General features: G+C 36.6%; 1 protein-coding gene across 1 annotated transcript; it reads right to left on the bottom strand.

Annotated features, from left to right (window-relative positions):
- Positions 1 to 1,275: 1,275 nt before the first annotated feature.
- LOC107672856 (septin-7-like) lies at positions 1,276 to 14,622 on the bottom strand. Its single transcript, XM_016466231.1, has 9 exons — positions 14,530 to 14,622; positions 12,807 to 12,899; positions 10,985 to 11,081; positions 7,133 to 7,184; positions 6,457 to 6,582; positions 5,858 to 5,878; positions 3,960 to 4,095; positions 3,710 to 3,855; positions 1,276 to 2,267 (listed from the first exon to the last, which is right to left on the bottom strand). The coding sequence occupies exons 1-9, from the start codon at positions 14,620 to 14,622 to the stop codon at positions 2,231 to 2,233; spliced, it is 801 nt and encodes a 266-aa protein (XP_016321717.1). The 3' UTR covers positions 1,276 to 2,230.
- Between the last annotated feature and the right edge of the window lie 8,451 nt (positions 14,623 to 23,073).

Consider the following 23,073-nt stretch of genomic DNA (forward strand, 5'->3'; position numbering starts at 1 on the left):
TTGTTTATTTGTATAGTTGTATTTATATTTAATCTATATCTATTTGTATTTTATGTTCTACTGTTAGTGTTATCTGTATGCACCAAGGGTCTGAGAGTAACGCAATTTCAATTCTCTGTATGTATGTGCTGTACATGTGGAAGAATTGAAAATAAAGCAGACTTGAACTTGAACTGTTCGGAGAAAAAGGAGTTTTCCCCATCATGCGATCACCTTAGCAGACGCAGTACGAGTGAAGTATCGGTATCGAATTTGTATAAAAATATATATTTTTAGATTGTTGGTTTCTGAAAATAAAACAAACAAAAAATATATTTAAATTGTTTTGTTTAAATATATTTGTATAAAAGTTTTAGATGGTAAAAACAAGAAAAACACTTCATTGGAGAATTTGTAAAAAAAAAAAAAAAATAGATTGTGTTTGAAAACAACAGAAATGTTATTTTTTTTTCTTTTTTTCGATTGTTTTGTTTTTTTTTTCTTTTTTTCGATTGTTTTGTTTTCAGCATTCTCCTTTTGAAGTTTTTTTTTTTTTTTTTGGGTGCGTGCATGTGTTTGTGTTTCAGCAATCACCAACAAGAACACAAAACAAAAAAACTCTTCAGGAGAATTTTTATAAAAACATGTTTAGATTGGTACTGTAGTTGCCAAAAGACAAAAAAAACTTTGTATACAATTTATTATTTTTTTTTAAATAAGTTTGTATAAAAATAAGTTATAGACTTGTGGTTATTGAAAACAAAAACACTTCATAGGAGAACTTGTATAAAAAATATTTTTAGAATAGTGGTTGCTGAAAATTAAAACACAAAACAAAACCTAACAAACTTTTAAAAAAAGTAGTTTGTATATACAAACATCTTAAATTGAGAGTTGGTTTAGGACATTTCTCCAAAAGTCTAATATTCAACTTTCAAAAATGTGATCATAATGAATGTAAAGTTGAAGAGGCAGCTCACCTATTTCACGCAGTATTTGCTGCCCCCTTCCTGCCAAACCTGTTCCTGAACGAGACACGGCATGTCCTGGCCTTTATAAAGCTGCATTCACTGAGCTCAGTGCGCAGCATCTGTGGCATCTTGTCAATTACCACAATACCTCCGACTCCTCCGTATGAAATGTAATGCACATCCAATAAACATCAATAGCCCAGCATTGTATTTCCCCCCTGTAAGCGTCAGTTACAACTACATACAGCTGTCAACACATCTTTTGTCTTGATTTACTTTTTCCATTAATGACAAGCAGCAAACAAGACAACTCATACTATTCAAATGGCATCATCACAACTTTATTTTGTGACTTTGTACAATAAAAATGAAAAAGCAAAACAAAGAGAAACAAAATGATAAAAAAGTTGCAGAAGTACATCACCGAGAGCTAAGCATGGTATCGGGGAGGCCAGCTCTGATGGGAACTCGTGCCTATAGAGAGAAAAACACACATCGACTGGCCAAGAACGCCAGCTCACTGTTCCTGAATCAGTTTACATGAGGAAGAGCAGGAAACATCGCATCAACAAATCTCTCACATGTCATGAATCCTCTACTGCATAATGTCGATCCATGGACAAATCATGAGACATTCATAAAGGATGTTTAGATGCACAAGCATTTAAAACAGTGAACTGGAACTTTATATGAGAAACTGACAAAATAATAGTAACTGAAAAACACATTTCATGAATGGCTAAGGTCCGTGGCTAAATAATTTAAATTACACAAATATTGGAAAGAGCTTAACATTTCGGGAAGGGGAAAAGAAGAAGCCACAAAAAGGTCGTTGTTTAAAGGCCAGAAATGCCTGAGGTAAGATTCAGCCTTTATTGAGAGGAGGAAGTGACCTCGGATCTAAAATCACTAAACAGACACACGGTGCAGGAGGGGAATTTGACGCTTTACAAATTCAAAATCCTAACAATATTGCATATCTCTGAGAAGTTTGTATGTTTTATTTGTTTTAGGTTAGGCGCTCCACGGCGCTCTCAGTTTCTGTGAGGTCTGGTGAATGAACCGATGCATTAGATGTGGAAAAAGAGCCTAATGGGTGGACAGAGATAAGTGTTTCCAGGTCAGTGGGGCACACAGAGACACAGCGTCCCCACAAAAAAACGAATGAAATAAAACAAAACCATAGGGCTTTATATAAATGTATGGTTTTGGTCGACAGACTGACTGAGGGTCCCGGCTGGTTTCATTGGCAACTAGGATGTGGTGATGGTCCAAGTGGTTTAAAAGATCTTCTTCTTTTTGTTCTTTTCCAAGGTCCTTTAGGATTGAAAATAAGAAAAATGGAAATTAGAGGAAATAAACATTGACAGGCACAATTTATAACATAACGAAATATGATTGTAAATGATTATACAATCTTTTAAATTACACTACTGGTCAAACGTTTGAAATAAAATATTTCAGTTTTTTTTTTAAAAAGCACCTTATTATAGTCAATATTATAGTGTTTTTAAATATTATGAAATAGTACAATTTAAAATAAATGTTTTCTATTTGAATACATGTTGAAATAGAATTTATGTCTGTGATAAAAGTAGAATTTTCAGCATCATTACTCCAGTCTTCAGTGTCACATGATCCTTCAGAAATCATTCTAATATGATGCTCAAGAAACATTTCTGATTATTATCAATGTTGAAAACAGTTGTGCTGCTTTATATTTTTGTGGCATTAAAATTTCTTTAAAAAAAATCAAATGTGTATAATAATACATGTGTATAATAATATTATACACATATAAATGTGTATAATAAATGTTATTTATTATCTATAATTATTTATGTTTAATATTTCTGTGGAAACTGTCAAACTCTACTTCTCAAAATAATAATAATAATAATACTTTAATTCAGCAGACACATTAAATTGACCGAAAGTGACAGTAAAGACATTTATAATGTTACAAAAGATTTCTATTTCAGATAAATCTCACTCTTATAAACATTCTTTTCAAAGAATCCTGAACAAGTATTAAGCAGCCAAAAACATTGAAAATAATAATTATTATTAATAACTGGGCACCAATAATAATTAAGCAGCAAATCAGTATATTAGTCTGAAGGATCATGTGACACTGAAGATTGGAGTAATGATGCTGAAAATTCAGCTTTGATCACAGACATAAATCACATTTTAAAATAAATAAATCAGAAAATATATATTTTAAACTGTAATACATTTTTAACAATTAAACAATTTCACAATTAAAAATGATTATATACACATTTATTCTAAACTTTGACATGCAGTATAGATGGAACTATCCTTTTTAGGACTAAATAAGTAGTAGTAGTTATTTTTTTATTGCCATATGTCAGCTTTTAAGGCTATCTTCATGGCAAAAAGCTTAGTTATAAACACAAAATAAAACCAAAAATTATACAAGATTTTTTAAATTAACATACAATAAAAAAAAAAATCAGGTAAAATCTTACTAAACAAGTCCCTGAGTGAGCGTACTTCATAAAAAAGTTTTCTACTACTAAAACCGGGACGGTCCAATAAAATGTTTAATGGAAAAGGGGGGTCTTGCAGAAGATGCATAAAGTTGGGTCTTTCAGGAGTAAATAAAACACTACTACTACTACTAAGCTTGATGCAATGCATTCTGGGATTTCCTTATTCACAAAGGATGCATATGCAGTTCTCACTAGGTTTATCAGCAGCCCTCTGGTGTGTCTTTGTTAGCGTGTGTGTACCTGGAAGCGTCCAGCTTCTGCTGCTCCAGCATGCGTTGTTGGGCCTCCCAGCTGACCTTCTCCTCCTCGAGCTGACGTCTCTTCTCCTCCAGCTCCTTATGCTGGGCCTCCAGGTTCTTCCTCATCTGTTCATGACGCCGCTGCAGCTGAACAGACGAAACCACACCAGCAGAGGGAACTCAGACTCCATAACAATCTTTTATGAAGAATACACAGCCTTCAGTTAATTGTTGGTGATTGCTGGTGGTACCTCTCCCTCAGAGTCTTTGAGTTTCTGGATCTTCTCCTTGACCTTCATCTCAAACACCTGCTCCATCTCCATCTCCATCTTCTTCATCTTCGTCACATGTTCTCTCCTCTCCTCCTCCATCTGTGCCAGTGGGCTCCTGTTCACATCCACACACACGAGCAGAAGCATCGCACGGGCAGATGCACAGCACGCATTCATTAGCAAAAGCATCGCCCGGGCCGATGCACAACACACATTCATTAGACGGTTTACTCAAAGAGCCCGATTGAGCTTTAGAGACAAACACACCCATGATGCAGGAGCAGTAGGGAAGAGAGGACCCTGCTGGGAAGACTTGAGGACCCAGTGCGGTGAGGTTGAGTTAGTAAGCTGTACTGCAGCGGTGTTAGTGTGCAGCCACAAGATCAACACCGCTCACATAGCACAAAGCCAACGTCACTTATCAAACAATCACAGCAAATTAACATGTACTGCTAAATCACACACATAAGTAGTCAAGATTATAAACGGATCATCTGGAGCTGGATTATGGAGGACTGAAAGCCTGTACATACCAAGTCTTATGAGAATATACAGTCTGGAGCAAACGTTTAGGGAGCAGTATAGAGCATGAGTTTGAAGCACATTACCATTACTCTCTGGGAAAAAAAGGTAACACATGGACGAAAGGAAAAATGCATGTTTTTGCATGCTTTAATGCAAAAAGAAAGATAAACCAAAACAAATAAAATAAATAATAAAAAACAAAAGCCAGATCAAACAAAACAAAATAAAATAAACAACAAAATAAAACTAAGCAAAAATGAAAACAAAAATGTCCTACTCAATGAAATCAAGTAGAAAACAAACAAACATTTTTTGTTCACAGATTTTTTTTTTTAGGATTTTTGAGATTAAGAAGATGGGTCGGTTTTTAGAAGTGTTCACTGCCAAAATTGCCCAGCTTTCGCTGCTGCAAATTGTCATTACATTTATATGAATTGTATTTATTATATCCTTAATTCATTACACATAAGCAATTACATTTTTGCAATAAATATTCAAATGAATATAAATACAAGCTTTAGAATATATAAAGCTTTTAAAAAAATTCTAAACTTGCATGTTATCTTTTAAGCTCTTTCTGAGCCTACATAAATTAATTATATTCAGTTGATTCCGTTGCATTAAAATAAAAATACCATTTTCTTGCAGCGGTCTTCTCAAACTTTCATGGCAGCAGCGGTGTCTCTTTAAATGCGTTCAACGTTCAGGTTTGATGTTCAACTAAAGCAAAAACCAAAACAAACCAACAAAACAAAACACAAACCAAACTTAACAAAAATGACCTACTCACCTAACAAAACATCAAAAACAAAAGAAACTAATAAATAAAAACAGAACACAAAACAAGAAAACAAACCCAACTCAAAAAAAAAAAAATGAAATGAAAACGAAACGAAACAAACTAAGCAAATTAAAACAAAAATGATCTACTCATTGAAAAATAATAAACATTTGATAACTGAAGTTCAAAGTTTCTATGTGAAAGTGTTCATAAGGACACTGTTTTATTTCAAAACGTTGGTATGTACACGCTTTTTCTCCTGTCAGGCAGCATCCAAAATAGTTTACAATGAACAAGTCCTGAGTTGCCTAACTTCTTAAGAGTCTTCCAGCTAACAGAAAGCAAGATAAACGTCTTTAAACTGACTAAATAAAGGAGGACATCTAAGGTAATGTGCTACAGAACAGCAGTTTGACAATGATCCTACACAAAGCTGGATCTGCAGTTACACACACTAAGGACACTGAGCGGGATGCCCGACTCCGAACGTGAACAGACGAGGAGAAAGAGGGAAAAACAGAGAGCAGAGGAGAGAGGACGAGACAAATGTGAACTTGATCACGACACTTACATGCCTTCAACTGTGTCAGATCTAAAATAAAAAAACACACACACTTAGCATGCTCACACTGCATCATGTGTTAGAAAAAAAAAAATGTTAGCAGCTGAACCGAGATCTAAAATCAGAAAACACAAACACTTAGCATGCTCACACTGCATCGTGTGTTAGAAAAAAAAAACAACGTTAGCAGCTGAATCATGTACTTTTGGCCGCTCTTATGCTTTGGTTAAGATGGGGGCTCTTCAGACGGAGCCATACACGCGTGACCGTGGAAGTGAATGGCCGTTCGCGAGCGTCTGGACTGTATTTGAGGGTTAGTGCCAGGTGTGTGCTGAGGATGAACCGCTGTGGCTGTTAGGAAGCCTGGATGTGTTGAGCAGCTCAGTATCACTGCGCTGACTTTAGCATTATTAGCATGTGTCAGTCTAGCCCTGGGATTCAGGTTTAGGCGTCTTTACACAATGATCCTTTATGGGCATATTATAACCACAGACATCTGCTTCATGTACAGTAAACTGACATCAGTAAACCGTATCGGTCATGTTTGTGTACACTTGAAGTAAGGCTTAAAATAGGCTCTGGAGTTTGTATTGGTGAAAAGCACTCACTTTGTGAGTTGGCCTTTGTTTTTGTTGTTGTCGACGCCGTTGTAAGTGACAGCGGCCAGTTTCCTGCTGCGATAGTTCTCGTAATGGACGTTGTTGGTCACGTCCTTCAGGTCCTGCATGTGAGTTCTGTGATTGAGGAGAACAAATAAATGACAGGTTTATATCACAGCATGTCCATCTCAGACATTAAAGACATTTAAAATGCTATTTCACATAAATGCTGTTCTTTCTATTAATCATGGCTTCCACAAAAACATGAAGCAGCACAACTGTTTTCAGCATTAATAGTAAGAAATGTTTATTGAGCAGTAAATCAGTATATTAGAGTGATTTCTGAAGGATCATGCGACACTGAAGACTGGAGTAATGATGCTGAAAATACAGCTTTGCATCACAGGAATAAATTACATTTTAAAATGCATTCACATAGAAAACTGTTACTTTAAATTGTAATAATATTTCACAATATTAATATATTTCTGATCAAACAAATGCTGCCTTGGTGAGCATAAGTGATTCCTTCAAACATTTAGACCCCAAACTTTCGAAGAATAGTTTATTATAGTAGGCCACAGATGCACGGCTCTAATACGGATGTTTCTGATCTTGGAGGAATTATGAGAATTTGAGCACCATCATCAGGTATAAGTGCTGGTGTAGAAGCACAGTTATGTACCTGATGAGCATGTTTCGAAGGATTGTGAAGTCACAGTGCTCCCCATTCTCCACTGAAAACAACAACAACAAAATCAGTGTATTAAAAGTTAATCAAGAAACAGCAACAGCATTACACTATAATATCCACCTCTTCCCATCCTGCAGTTAAAGATGACTACAATTTAAAAAAAAGATACTTTGGGGGAAGTTGTACCAAGTTAGTAACTTTTGGCCGAATGCCAATTTGCATGCTATTAATCATATATAATCACATTTAATTTTATGATATCAGACAGTGGGTTTTGTCATACTCCGTACCAATTCTTCATTGTTCGCACAGTACACACCTTGCATAGTGACTATTCTCACAGAAGTAAGCAAATTGGTATTAATATGGGCTTCATAATTACATACGAATATCCAATCGGGATTACATACAGATAATCTGGAGCTGAATTATGGAGGACTGAAAGCCTATATACAATAAAGTCTAATGCAAATATATAATATACAAATATATACAAAAAGCAACATAGTCGTTAAAAACAAAACAAAAATCAATTGCAAACAATAAACACACCGACACACAAAAAAAAACCCAAACCAAGTCAAGTTTAACTAAACAAAAATAACCTAATTGTAAAAAAAACCAAAAAAACAACACACACACAACCAAACTAAGTCAAAGACTATAGAATACCCAAGACATGTCACTCGTATAGTTTTGAATGGGGAAAAATGCAACACTCAATATGGCCGCTCAATCGCAGGAAGCCCCCGCCTTCTGAATGAAAGAGCCAATCGCTAATCGGTAAAGTCAGCGCGTCACTGCAGCTGCCGTTAGAAGTATCCCAGTTGCTATAGAAACAGTCAGCGCTCTGAGACGTGCGCTCAGGACTGCGCATGCGCACTGGCTGATCTAGCCTGAAAAATAAAGCAAGAAGCCGTGGTTTACAGTGAATTTATAACAGCTAAGGGGTGTTGTTAGAAAACCCCATAACACCCTAGCTGTTGTAATTTACAACAGCTTCGAACGAGGCTCAGCCAATCAGAATCAAGGACCGGAACTATCCACTTTATAATGCTATTTGAGCAAAATAAACTACATTTATGACACAGTTGTTGTCAGATTTCACTGGTGATTTCAAATATGAAATTTAATTGTAAGCTTAGTGAACAGTTTGGGAGAATTGAATGTTTCCCTATTCAAAGTGATAGGAGCTGCACTTTCATGCCCAAGAGGCGTTTCAAAGATGGCCGCCGAGTGACATGACTGGCCTTAAAGGGACTTTGACTAAGCTAAGCTAAACAAAAATAACCTGCATAACAAAACAAATATCAATTACGCCCCCAAAAAACTAAGCTAAACTAAACAAAAACAGCCTACTCGTTGAAAACAAAACAAAAATAAACTGCACCAAAACTACAAAAAACTCAAACAAAACAACCCAAACTAAGCTAAACAAGAAATGTAAACAAAAATAACCTAACGTTACTTGTTGAAAACAAAACCAATTGCACAAAAAAAAAAACACAAATCAAACGAAGCTAAACAGAAATAACCTGCTTGTTGAAAACAAAACAAAAAAAAAACCTAAGCCAAGTAAACAAAAATTAAAACAAAACAAAAAACTCCTTATTGAAACCAAAACAAAAAACAACTAAGTAAACCAAGCAAGATGCTTTAATAACTAGAGTTTGGACACTGCAGGTCAGGGTCCATAGGAACAAACTGGCATTTATCGTTCCTCTGCTACTGTAATGTATAAACTGACCAGCAGGTGGCACCTGACCTGTCTCTTGCTGTGTGTGCGTCACTTATCGAATGAATGAAGCCGACCTCTCCCTCCTTCCCAACCACAGGCCATCTGTGTGCTTACATGCTGCTGAAAGCATCTCAGGCATTCAAACCTACCCTCTTAAAACACAGATAACCACTGGATCCAAACACAGCAATCAAACCCACTGCCCTCCTGATCACACTTCATGTTTCTGTCTAGACACAATAAGCCTGCTCTCAGTGCGGCTCGCTCCAGAGGATCTGGTTTAGCGACTCTCGTGTTATCAGAGGTCAAAGGTCTAGAAAGAAGGGGAAGTAGACGCAGGCATCAGCTCCAGCCAAACCTCTCCGGTGAGCGAGCAGATGTGACTAATCAAATCAGCATCTGATCTTCTGCTTCAAATGTCAAACATCACTGGACCTTCATCTTCAAAGCTTCATTGACGACTCCAGCCGTGCTCATAGTTGATACTGTATGTTCACGGCGGATCATGTGACGCGTTCCACAGGAGCTCTCGATCAAACGTCAAAACACACACACTTCCTGTTTGCAGATCTGCAGGCTTTCACTTACTGCACACCCTAGGGTGTTTATCACATGACCCTAAACACACTACGAGGACAAGCTTTTCATTATGCCTTTCATTTATAAGATGTCACTTGTTTATTCTTTCATTTCTGTAAGAGGCCTTTATTTAATTAACTAGCTCCAGTGTTGTTATTATTAACTACAAATATTAAAAAACACTTTTGCTAATTAAAATAAAGAAATATATGAAAAAATAATGAGACAAAAGTTTTTTGAACTGAAATAAGCTGAAGTACTTACTAAACGAAATAAAACTAAAAAAGTAGAAATGCAAAAAAAATAAAATTACTAAAAATGAAATAACATTTAAATAAACTAAAATTATAAAATAAAAGCAAAAAAAAAAAAAAACTAAAACAGTAAATAAATAATGCTAAAATAACACTGGACTGCACCTCAGTTCAGAACTGAAAACGTTGCATTTCTTTATTAAACTAAAAACATGGCCTTAGTTATCAGCAAAAAAAGTTATTTCTGACACTAATAAAGTGATTATTTTGTTGCTAATGCTTGATTTTTATTGCAGATTCTAATTGGTCTGTGGTGTGCTAAGCTTAACTGGCAATGAATTAAAGACATTACCAAAACAACAACAAATCAGCTGAACCCCTTTGACCTAAAATATTTACTTGAAGATAATATTTCTGTTAAATAGTTCTCTTTGTACCTGTATGTCATGCGGCCATTAACTGACATTAAACAAAAATATAAAAAAATAAATATTTAAAAAATATTTAAAATAAATGTAATTTTTTTTTTTATTGTTTTTCATTTTAAATATTACATTGTTTTATTTATTAGCTTTTCATCAAATCAAAAACTCCCTATAGTTCCCTCACAAAGCCCAGTTTGGGAAACCCTAAATTAAGTTATAATTAAAATAATAATAAATCAAAATATAAAGCTATACTGACCAATAAAAAAAAAAGAAAGAAACCTGAGCGAAGTTTAATGCCGTCATCAGGCATTCCAGCCTCCCAGATGTACATATAACGCCATTGTGATCAAAAAGAAAATCATTATTACTAGTCTTCATTGATGATGGCAAGTTGATCTTATGACAAGAAATCATTTATATATTCTCTTCCTAGGGTGTTTCTAAACTGTTGGAGGGCACTGTATTCATGATATCCCGTCCTCTGGCTATGGTTTGGTCTTATAAAATATAATCTGACTGAAGTGAAAGTCACTGGCAGAGTCCACCCTGAATGATTCAGTGGAGGCTAGACATCGTCTGGTGAACGTGTCACAAGCTCAAGCTTTCTGTGCTGTCACTGGTCAGACAGACTGTTTTATCACTTTCAAACAGCACAATGAGAGGTGCATTACGGTCCGGAGCACAAGCGGTGTTGGAAGCCAACAATAGCCTTAGCAAACATCACTAATGAAGCCAAACAACTACATTTAGATCAGTCAGACTCAGATCTGCTGTGAACCAGAGTAGATCAACAGCCTCAGGGTCACACACACACACAAAGGGGAGGTGACCTTTCACCCCTTACCTTCTGCCACGCCCCAGGGATACTGCCTGCCCCGTACACGCTTCCCATTGACCTCGATGATGGTGTTACTGCCCACCACAGCCAGCGGCAGACGGTCCTGAGGGACACAAATCACACAGACATGTTCAGAGAGAGAGGTGCTGGGAACATCTGGTGACTGATATTGATTCTCAATGTGTGTGTGTGTGTGTGTGCGGGGCAATGATGATAATGCGCTCTTTCAGTGAGTGTGACTCTGAACCATTTCCCTGGTGGGCCTAATTAGAGAGCCACTTTTTGAGTAGTTAGTGCACTCTGAGTAGGGTTATAATCATTAACTAAAACTAAAACTATTACAAAACATTTTCACTGCTTCAAAGAAAATAAACATGAAATTAAATCAAATATTAAAAACAAACTTATTTCAGCTATATAGATGTAAAAAACGAATACAAATGACAACAAAATTATTATATTATAAACTTTAAATTGAAATGAAAACAGAAATATAAAAATAAAATGAATTCAAAACATTAACAAGAACTCTAATACTAAAATAACACTGACTCTTTCCACAAAATCAGTCCACTAGTGAGCTTCTCTAGTGAGTGGTGCTTTATCATAAAACTGAACTTGTCTATCACTGCGTCCTAACCAGGTGTGACTTAGTGTTTAGCTAGTTGGCAGTTTTTTCTTCTAATGTTTATACTTATTTTCGCTTTATTTCAATGAACAAAAATGCTTTTTATCAGTTTGAGTTAACAATAACAGCACTGATCCAATCTATTTAAACTTCCACAATCAGTCTCTCATTGATCCTGGGAGCGGTGTTTAGATGAGTATTTAATATGTGCCGCACACTATATTTTCAACAACACAACAAACACATTACAATTTGGCACAATTTTTGTTTTTACTCATGTCACACCTTGACTAAAACAGATTTCCACTTCAAAGAAGTTGGAGCCCCGGAGGACAGCCAGCTATTACATAATCGTCATGGACCGATGGCAATTTGATGGTTGAACAGCTAGTGGTAAGTTTTCTGGATGGTTAACATCCTGGTTAACTAACCACACGCGACGCCGCGACACACGATAAAAGGTATCTTTTCCATGTTAATCAGAGTTTTAGCCGCGAAGGCCACACGCAAAATTTCTAATTTAGAAACTTTCTATTTCCACGACATCACGGCTGGAACAACAACATACAAACTATATGACAGTAGATAATCTCAGGTGATTATGTGCTTTATTCAAAGTTAAACGCCTCTAATATGAGTTTAAATATAAATTTTGTGTGACCTTATAGCCATACTGAAAGCAACAATAGATAGTTTACCTACTAGTGGACTCACTGCGAACCAACGAGTGTATTCCATGACAAAGATGTTATCAGTCACTCAGTATGTACATTTAATGCTGTTAAAAAGGTTTAATATTTATGAATTAGATTATAAACGCATCCATTTCGTTGCAAGAGCAGTGCGCTTCCAGAGAGAGCCCGCCCACACACGCTTCTGATTGGCTGTGATATTTGATTGATTAATCGCAGTGTCACGTCGTGTCTGGTGTGGACACCCAAATTGCTTGTTGCTGGAATCTTGTCGCGTCGCGTGTAGTTAGGACACGGTGTGATGCTGGTGAGCTGATTTAAACCACTGAAACAATCTCCAAAACACCTTTGTTTTGGCCAGATTTTGTCTGAAATCACACCCATTCCGCCTTCAATTTCATTTGAAATCTACTGGGGCCTTAAAACCATCTAGTCATTCAGATTACCACCAATTAGTAAATCTTGAAAAAAAAAAGAATAATTCATTAACTTTCGTAACCAAACAAACCTTAATCTTCTTGACTAGCTTGCTCTCCTCCTCGTCATCAGTCTCCGGGAACTCATAGATTTTGATCTTATGTTCCTGGATCTCTCTCATTATCTGGGAAAAGAGGAAAACAAAAGGACAGAGGGAAAAATAAAGCATTCAATTGGTGCTGACAAGTAAAAAGACCTGCTATCTCCCAGCAGGCTCTATGGGCTCTCAGTGTCACTGGTTTGCGATTGCATTGACTCTCTAAGGAGTCCGCATAAAAACCATGTGTGGACAGATTTATCTGTAGTGTTATGATGAGTTCTCACTGCAGCCGCCGTTCGCAACACCCCAACACTGCGACGCACGCACGCACGCACGCACGCACGCACACACACACACACACACACTTTTTTGTTTTTGTTTTTATTGTTCTTTATTGTTGTGTTTAGTCACAAAATGTGTGTCTCCGCTCCAAATTTTCTGTCCTTCAGGACTCATGAACCATAAAGATTTATTACTCAAAAAGCCATAGCAATAAGTTAGCCACACACACACACACACACACGTTGCTTCAGCTGGTTTGCAGATGTTGCAACTGTCCCACATGCATCATTTGAAACACTGGGAATGCTTTCATGATGCTGAGATGCAACATAACTCCTGCGTCTCTATGAATGGCTGTTCAACAGTGAGGGCAGTTAATATCAAACTGAATGGAGGCTGAATGTTTGTTCATGCACATAAAACAGCAGCAAGTTTACCTTGGGGATTATATAATGGAAAACAAGATTTTCTTAGCTTTATGAAATAAAGCAATGTACTATGTACACATGGGCTCTGTTCCAAAACCTAGTGAGCTGCCAAACTAGACAGCATTTTAAGGCATCATAGGTGCAAAATGCTTACACAAAGGCTATTAAAAATAATTATGATGTTTTAAAAGATATTTGTTTAATTTAAACCAGCACTGCATGTATCCTTTGAGAAGGCAATCCCAGATCAGAAAATCAAGCATTTTTAATGTAGTACTAAAAATTATTAATAAAAAAATTATGAAAATTAATTTCATCTATTTAAAATGAGTTATTTTAACCAATATTGCACACACACACACACACACACACACACACACACACACACACACACACACACACATTTTATTTATATTTAAATAAATAAATAAATGCTGGTCAAACTGAATATTGTTGTAAGATAATATTGTACAATTTTTGCTGTAATGTCTCACTTTGATGCAGAATTCTTAGATGTTGCTATTAAACCCTTATCCCTGTGTTTCTGTTTGCAATTACCAGAATTTTTGTAATTTGCACTGTTACATTTGTAAAATAACTTGTAGTGGTTTAAAATGTTTGGAATGATGTGAATGTAAATTATTTAGCAACCTGTGCCGCATAATTTAAGAAAACTGTTCTGATACTGTTGAAAGTATACATTTATTAAATTCCATCCCATTTATTGTTAAATACTGAACAATAATGTGACTCTGACTGCATTTAGATTAAATGACACTAACAACCTATTTAGGATTCACTCACATGGCAAGAACGTTAAACTCCATTCACAGCCAGATTATGACTAAGGATCATAAAGAGGGAGGAAATTTATTCTAAAAAAACAAAAACAAAACTGAATTGTGTTTTTTGGGCAAGAAACCTTGTTATAGGTGGACTTCAGGGGGGAAAACCCCTCAAATCTACAGGTAGTGAGTTTGGCGTTAGCATGCGATCACTCTCACCTGCTTCTTGAACTGTTGGCACTCCTCTGGAGTCAGTGTGTCTGCTTTGGCGATGAGTGGGATGATGTTCACTTTTTCATGTAACCGTTTCATGAACTATTATCATTCATACTACAAAATTGCACAGCCATAAAGTGGTCAAAATTTCAAATCAGTTGCTGGCCAATATATTGGTCAATATGTAGTTTTTTTTATTTTTTATTATTATTGGCATATCAGTTTTTCTGTTTGGCTGAACAGAAGTGTTGTAAGCGGGACTTTTATTTTAACAGCTTGCCCGCTTTGTCATATTAATGGAGTACTGTATGTACAATTTGTGTTGCCTGGTCTTTAAATGAGGATAAATGATTCTGATTCACAGACTTACCCAGATTACCAAGAGCACTGGTTAGGGTGCTTACTTCCTTTTTTTTTTATGAATGTTTTTAACCATTTCTTTATTTTTGAAAATGCTATAGTGGGATTACAAAATTAAGAACTTGCTATCTTAAGTATAAATTTTTATTTTATAATTTTTTAAAATAAAGTTAACTTTTACCATTTAATCAAAATATACATATTTTTTGCATTCAAATGGAAGAAAGAAATCAATATGGGTTTAAAACATCATGAGGGCAAGTAAATACTGGAAGGCAAGTTTAATTTTTGGGTGAATATCATCCTTCTAAATACGCGCTCTCTCCCTCAGGTATAATAAAAGTAGCCTACTCAGGAAAAAACACGTAACTTGAGAGCACATTGGCAAATCCTGCTACATTTCTTTCTTCTCAGGGGAAGAGTTGTTTTCAAAACCATTAGCACTAGCTGAGAGGCCATGGGGATGTTTTGGAAACATGAACGAGATGATGTGCTAAAGCGTACGTGCAGCCACCGCAGATCTGTCATTCTGTAAATTACCAACTCCACAGAAACAGGGAAAGAAAAAAGTCAGAAATGAGGCCAAGAATGTAGGAGAAATGGCTCCATCAGGAGGTGGTCGGCTGTGGAATGCAAACAGTCATTTTGCAGGCGAGCGTGACTATGCCTGCTGCCTCACACCTGCTGCGGGGCGTGTGGAGGATTCCTGCGAGTTACTATCTGCAGTGAGCAGGTGATCTCTGATTCTTCACACTCCACCACTCTGCTGAGTAGTGGTTCAACGTGTCACAAATCTCACGGTTCGGATCACATTTAGGGGTCGACCGATATGTGTTTTTCAAGGCCGATGCCAATACCGATTATTACCGGCATCATTTTCATCTATCAAATTCAAAAATTTATGTTTATAAGCTTTTTAAAATTTCCATTTAAAACAATATAATAAGAAGTAGAATAAGACAAATAAGTTACCAATCATATGAAATTAACCACTTAGGCCTATATAAAAGCATCCAAAAAGCAGCTTGTCATGGGACCTTTAACAAAAAATAAAGCCAAAATGGAAAAGCCATGTGTGACAATGTTAGGACACCCTTACTGTTAACGTAAGAATTAAGAGGGTACATAGCAGTCAGGCACTGCTAATCAATTACCTTTGATTAACTGATCATCAGCAAGTGTGAGCACCTCCATAAAAGCAGATGTTTTGGCAGTTTGCTGGTCTGGAGCCTTAAGGTGTGTGTTAACACAATGCCAAGAAGGAAAGACATCAGCAATGTTTGTCATGTGACCATTAACCAACATCAGACAACAATTATCATGCAAATGTCTCATAATATTACTAAAATATTAACTTAACATCACAGGGGTTCTTCAAGCAAATGGTTTCCAAAATGGAAAAGCCATGTGTGACAATGTTAGGACACCCTTACTATTAACATAGGAATTAAGATGGTAAGTAGCAGTCAGGCACTGCTAATAAAATTCCTTTGATTAACTGATCATCAGCAAGTGTGAGCACCTCCATAAAAGCAGATGTTTTGGCAGTTTGCTGGTCTGGAGCCTTCAGGTGTGTGTTAACACAATGCCAAAAAGGCAAGACATGAGCAATGATCTTAGAGAAGCAATTTTTGCTGCAACCAATCTGGGAAGAGTAATATGGCCATTTCCAAACAATATGAAGTCCATTATTCTACAGTGAGTAAGTTTATTCACAAGTGGAAGACATTCAAAACAGATACCAATCCTCCCAGGAGTGGACGTCCCAGCAAATTCACCCCAGGATTAGACCGTGTAATGCTCAGAGAAATGGCAGACAACCCAAGAACTACATCACAGACTCTACAGGCCTCAGTTAACATGTTAATTGATAAAGTTCTTGACAGTACAATTAGAAAATATGGGACAAGTATGGCATGTTTGGAAGGCTTGCCAGAAGAAAGCCTCTTCTCTCTAAAAAAAAACATGGCAGCACGGTTTAGGCTTGCAAAGTTGCATCTGAACAAACCGTAAGACTTCTAGAATAACGTCCTTTGAACAGACTAGACCAAAGTGGAGATGTTTGGCCATAATGCGCAGCGCCACGTTTGGTGAAAACCTAAAGAGCATATCAGCGCAAACGCCTCATAGCAAAAGTCACACATGCTGGTGGAGGGCTGATGATTTTGGGCTTGTTTTGTAGCCACAGGACCTGGGCACCTCACAGTCATTGAGTCGACCATAGACTCCTCTATATACAAAAGTATAAAGCTTGGCAAAGATTGGGTCATGCAACAGGACGATGATCTTGAGCACACCAGCAAATCTACAACAGAATGGCTGAAAAGAAGAGAATCAAGGTTTCGATACCCCAATCAAAGTCCAAGACCTCATCCTGACTGAAATGATGTGGTGAGAGCTGTGCATAAACAAATGCCCACAAACCTCAATAAACTGGAGCAATGTTACAAAGAAGAGTGGGCCAAAATTCCTCCAGAACGATGTAAGAGACTGATAAAGTCATACAGAAAATGATTACTTCAAGTTATTGCTGCTAAAAGTGGATGCACAGGCAATTGAATCATAGGGTGTGCTAACTTTGTCACCCATGGCTTTTCCATCTTTGCGTAATTTTTGTTAAATAATGACATGGTGTGATATGTCATGTGATGTTGTTCATCTGAGGTTTTATTTTCCAAATTTTAAGACCTGACAAGGGCCAGATACTTTTTTTATGATACAGAAAACCATGGAATTCAATAGGGTGTCCTAAAGTTTTCATATGACTGTATATCATACTGCTGACCTCTGACCTTTAATGCTCACTACTAGCAAAGGTGCAGAGACCTGGGGCCAGATTCACCAAACATGCTTCAGAATAAAAATCTTTATAACTGCCATTTTCTTCTTATTTTCTAACCTAAGAAAAAAGTTAAGAATATTTTAAAATTCTTCTTAATGTTTTAAAGAATTGTTTTTCTTAAGATTGTTCTTAAGACAAAACTTGGTCACACTTTATTTTAACATCCAATTCTTGCTATTAACAAACCATTAGCTACTACTTTTGCCTCAATAAACTACTAATTTGCTGCTTTTTAATAGTTAGTAAGGTAGTTGTTAAGTTTAGGTATTGGGTAGGATTAGGGATGTAGAATATGGTCATGCAGAATATGTGCTTTATAACTAGTAAAAAACTGCCAATATGTTATTAATAGGCATGCTAATAAGCTACTAGTTAATAGTGAGAATTGGTCCCTATACTAAAGTGTTACCCAAAACTTGATTCAAATTCTTGAAAAGAATCTTCTTAAAGGGGTGGTTGATTGCGATTTCACTTTTTTAAAGTTAGTTGGTGTGTAATGTTGCTGTTTGAGCATAAACAATATCTGCAAAGTTACGAAGCTGAAAGTTAAATGCAAACTGAGATATCGTCTTTTAAAATTCTGTCAGTTTAATGCCTACAAAAACAGCTCGTTGGGACTACAACGAGTTACTTCCCGGGTTCGTGACATCACAAACCCAGATAAACCCCGCCCTTGGGAACATGCAGCAAAGGGGCAAGGCCATGTTGTGCTGCTTTAGAGAAGAGGAAGAGAAATAGGGGTGCATGTTAAAATCTATTCATATATGAATCGCGATTCTGTCTTCTAGCGATCCTAATGGATTCACAAGTTTCAAAATCAATGTTCTAAAGCAGCGGTTCTTAATCCTGTTCCTCACGTCACCTCTCTCTCATTCAGATCATCAGCTCAGCTCCAACAAAAAAGCCAACAGAAGCAGCAGCATTTACAAATAACAGCGTATCTAAAAGTATGAGACAACAACAAACAAAAAGCATACCATTAAAGCCGTGCTTGCACAGGTTCTGTGTGATCCTCTTCACTAATATTCTCTGGGTCTCAATTGGGCTCAAACTGATAAGCGATATAGACGATGCCGCTGTTTACAATACAACTGGAGCACATGCCGCTGAGGTGAGGGGCGGGACCGCTTAGACGCGCACTAGAGGCGGTTTAGCCAATCACAACACACTGGGCTAGCTAACCAATCTGAGCCCATTGTGTATTTCTGAGGGAGGGGCTTCATAAAAGCAGGAAAAGATCAGCTCGTTTATAGGAGAAGGGACAGAGCGGTGTGGAATAAAAGTAAATTATGTGAAAAATAATGTTTTTTTTTTAAATACGAAGCATTAACACATGTTAGACTGCACCCCATAAACACAATCAAGCCTAGAAAAAAAAAAGTCAACCACCCCTTTAAAAATCATCAGCTTCTTAACATTAGGCAAGCCTAGAAAAAAAAAAGGCAACCACCCCTTTAAAAATCATCAGCTTCTTAACATTAGGATAACCTCCAACATGCTTAAATCTCCAAATGTTAAGATGTTTTATGAATTTTCTGGGCTATTTCGGATAAATTGTTGTACTTAAGCATTAATTAGCTACATACAATACAAATATAATACATATTAAATGTACTAGGGATGTGCACAAGTTCTCTGAAGTGATATCAATAATTGATCATGTAAACAATGATCAGTCATGATTATGAGTGATGTGACTTCAGCAAGAACCGCTGCTCAATCAGATAATTTTCAAACAGATAATAATTGCATTTAAGAACATTCTTTATGAACTTCATGGAATTTATCTTAAGAAATGAATCTACCCCCAACTTATCTAAAAAGTACAACAAGGCATTTAAAACATGACATGTTGCATGTGAATAAGTAGTTTGACTTGAAGGCCAGGCTGATTAATCAGCTGATTTTTGGCCATTTTGAGATCACCGCTAACGCAAGCACCTTGCTAAGAGTTCAAAAGAGAGTTCAAGAATCACTATTACTGTTGCTCATACTAATGTTTATGGGATTCTAACAAACCGCTAACTAGACAAACACATTTTCAAAATCAACTAGACAGCGAGTCACCTGAACAACTAGTCAAGTAAGTTTAAATAATGCCGTGTTTGTTATAAATAATTTACCCATGAAAATGCACATATTTAGTGTCTTTAAACTTGTGCCTTTTCAATCTAAAACATTAAAGTGCCTGCCCCCTCACAGCAACATCTTTTTAAAGATGGTCAAAGAGGTTTTTTTTTTCTGGACAACTAGTCAATTAGTTGACCATCATGACCCATCTCTTAACCATTAGTATTGAAAATCAGTGTGCAACCCATCCTGCACCATTGGGGCTCTGTATATGAATGATACTTCAAATCATGTGGCCTGTAAGGGCGAGATGTGCTATAACTTTAAGCGTGGTAACCATCCACAACTACTAAACAACTTGCTAGAACTTGTACAGGCAATCACTACTCAGTTTTCTTCAGAAAATGTAGAAATTCTGCAAAATAAGTTAATTTCATTTGAGAAAATATTTGTTCATCAGATTATTATATCACAGGATTATTGTTATGTTTGCAACCACGCTCTCCAGATAATGTCACCGGCCACTGAAATATCTTTCGACTACTAGCATAACTGTTTAAAAGAAAATATTTATTTGGACTGACATGAACACTTATTCCACTGTGTTTCAAGGAATTATTTTCTGTGATGAAACAGGCACCCGCAGAGGTGTACCGCAGCACATTTGGGGTGATGTTTGGGTGGGCACGTCAAACACTGGAGCTTACAATGGCAAGTGCAAAGACAGAAAGCACTTTAAGTGTGATTTATCACCCAACAAGACACCTTGTTCACCACCTGCCTATAAAACGGTCCAAACGACACACCTTGCCCTAGTTACAAACCCATAAAGCCTTCTCTAACTTCCTCCATCTGTACAGCAGACCACATTGGTTTCCATCAGATGCACAGTACTCATTTCATCACAACCGTTTGTCCCCGAAAAGCAACACAAACCACAGCAGAGTAGCCAAATGTCTGAGAAATGAGCAAAAGTTCTCCACTTTGCACTTGCTCTAAAGACAAAAATGCTCAAATTTTCTAAATATTATCTACAACCAAATTCTACATGCAAAATTCTTCTTTTTTTTACTTGCATTTTACTAACTGATGCATGTGGCACACAAAAAGGCAAAAGCTGGTGAAATCTGAAGATCTGAAGAAAAAGACAGTCTGACTAGTGCACCAATTATATCAGTACAGTGTTGACAGGTTTTGTTAGCAGACAGCAGGCTGTGAGACAATGAGAACTACAGAGGTTAAAACAAGTCATTGACTTTGGCAAAAGTTCATAGCCTTGAATCTTTGGAAGGTATTTAAGAGAAGTGATTGAAGATTGGTGTGAATTTCCCTGGGCACTGAAGTAAATATCAAAGCAGAAGCTGTGGTCCTGAATTTGGTTCAAGCACATCATTTCAAAAAGGGTTCACTTCCCTAAGCATGATCTAATTCCTCTCAATAAAGTATGCCTGCATTACTCATTTCAACAAATTCGCTGTTTTGGTTGAAGTGCTCACAGTACTGTAAAGGCCCAAGTATACTTTTTTAAATGTATTTATTTTTTAATATTTTTTTGTATGTGAACGCAGGTGGTCGACACATGCACTCTAGAAAGCTTCATGTTTGTCCAGTGTCTGCGCTATTTTTCTCCAGGAGTTATAATAAAAATGTCTTTGTACTCTTTTAAACTGAAGTTGCGGACATCTCATAACCCTCTCACACCGCCTGTTGTTGATGTTCCATCTCTTCAGTTTCATTTTCTACTAAGGGTGGGGAAAAAAGAGGTTTTAAGATGTACTTTTGACAAATTTTAACTTGAGTGCCACGTTTTTAGAGTGGAGTGTATTGTGTGAAAAAACAAGCACACCCAAGTGAAAAAATATACTAAAATCTATTTGAAATACATTTATTTTGTGCCAAGTATGCTACAAATACATTTACATATTCATGTGCTTAATAAAAATACTCTGCAATTGTACTTTTGGTATACTAAACTTAAACACTTAAAGAAAAAATTGCACCAACTAATTTTGTACTTAATGCACTTTAATTGTGCAGAAGTAGTGCTGAGGTCCAACTAAAGATATACTGAAGTATATTTGATTGTGCTAAATGTTTACATCTAAAAACAATGGTGTTCTTGTTTTGTAGGCTTTGTAAGCAGGAGTAACTGGCCACTGAATTTAACAAAGCGTGCAAAGTTCATAGCATTGAATTCAAAAGATATTTAACAAAAAAATTATCATTATTTTTTTTAAATAACTGTGAACAGCACAAACCACAATGAATCAGTAAAGCTGCCTTCAGTGGCCTTCATCTTTACTTCCATATAAAAGCATGCAGTGTGCCTATTTATTATCGTTTTTTTAGGACCTCAATCTGTTCATACTCATCTGATATTGGCCACATTTAAAAAAAAAAAAAAAATGTGAACAGCTAAACAAAACATGTTAGATCTAAGCAATAGAACAAAAAAGGCACCAAGGCTCACATGAACATAGCACTGAAGTAACCCAGGCAAGCTGTGGCCTTGAATTTGGTTCAAGCTAGTTTGAACAAAAGGGCGACCAAAAGCTTTGCAGTTTGGCATTTGTTGACCACTGAGACTTTCAGACAGACGGGTCCAGTTGAGCTTCAGGAAATCCAGTCTGCTCTATTCTCACTTTCCTTCCACACCCAAAGTGTGGGTTCAGATAAAGACAGCAAAGCTGCTAATTATAATACATAAATAATATATAATAAATCTGTTTTTGTTTTTTCTTTAAGAAATTGATAGAATTAATTTCTAATTTGTTGTCATTTTTGACATTTGAAATTAAGAATTCCAAAATGATCAATTTTCTCTTTCTTAAAGCTGCAGTCCGTAACTTTTTTGGTTAAAAATGATCCGAAATCAGTATTTGAGCAAGTACACAACCATCCAGTGTTCAAAACTATCGCCTTGCTTTAGCCCGATTCACAACGGTTAGCTTATAATAATGTTTTCTAATCTGAGTGGTACGGGTATGTTTTCGCGGGAAATTCGAGCATGGCACTGCGTCATTACGTCACTTCTGTAAACACAAAGAAGTTGTCCGGCGGCTACTAGGCTATCGCATGTGAGGATCCTGCAGGTGGAGGATCGTTTAAAGCCTTTTCTCACAGCAGCTGGAATAATTAAATGTACCATTTTGATGGCGGATTGTAATCCAGAAAGGATTATGTGTTTATGAAACATGTGAATGAAATGCGGAGTCCAGCCCGGGGTCGTCACATGTGGTTGCCGCAAGCCCTCCGGACGCTCCTTCGTCGAATCC

The sequence above is a fragment of the Sinocyclocheilus anshuiensis genome, unplaced genomic scaffold (assembly GCF_001515605.1).
Source record: "Sinocyclocheilus anshuiensis isolate Anshui unplaced genomic scaffold, SAMN03320099.WGS_v1.1 scaffold132, whole genome shotgun sequence".
In the NCBI taxonomy this organism is placed as follows: Eukaryota; Metazoa; Chordata; class Actinopteri; order Cypriniformes; family Cyprinidae; genus Sinocyclocheilus; species Sinocyclocheilus anshuiensis.

Bases quoted from the DNA above. Each gene is read 5' to 3' on its own strand.
- LOC107672856 (XM_016466231.1), bottom strand. From the start codon at position 14,622: ATGAAACGGTTACATGAAAAAGTGAACATCATCCCACTCATCGCCAAA. The intron at 12,900-14,529 runs GTGAGAGTGATC...CTCTTTTCCCAG, and splicing joins GCCAACAGTTCAAGAAGCAG to ATAATGAGAGAGATCCAGGA. The intron at 11,082-12,806 runs GTTTGTTTGGTT...TGTGTCCCTCAG, and splicing joins AGCTAGTCAAGAAGATTAAG to GACCGTCTGCCGCTGGCTGT.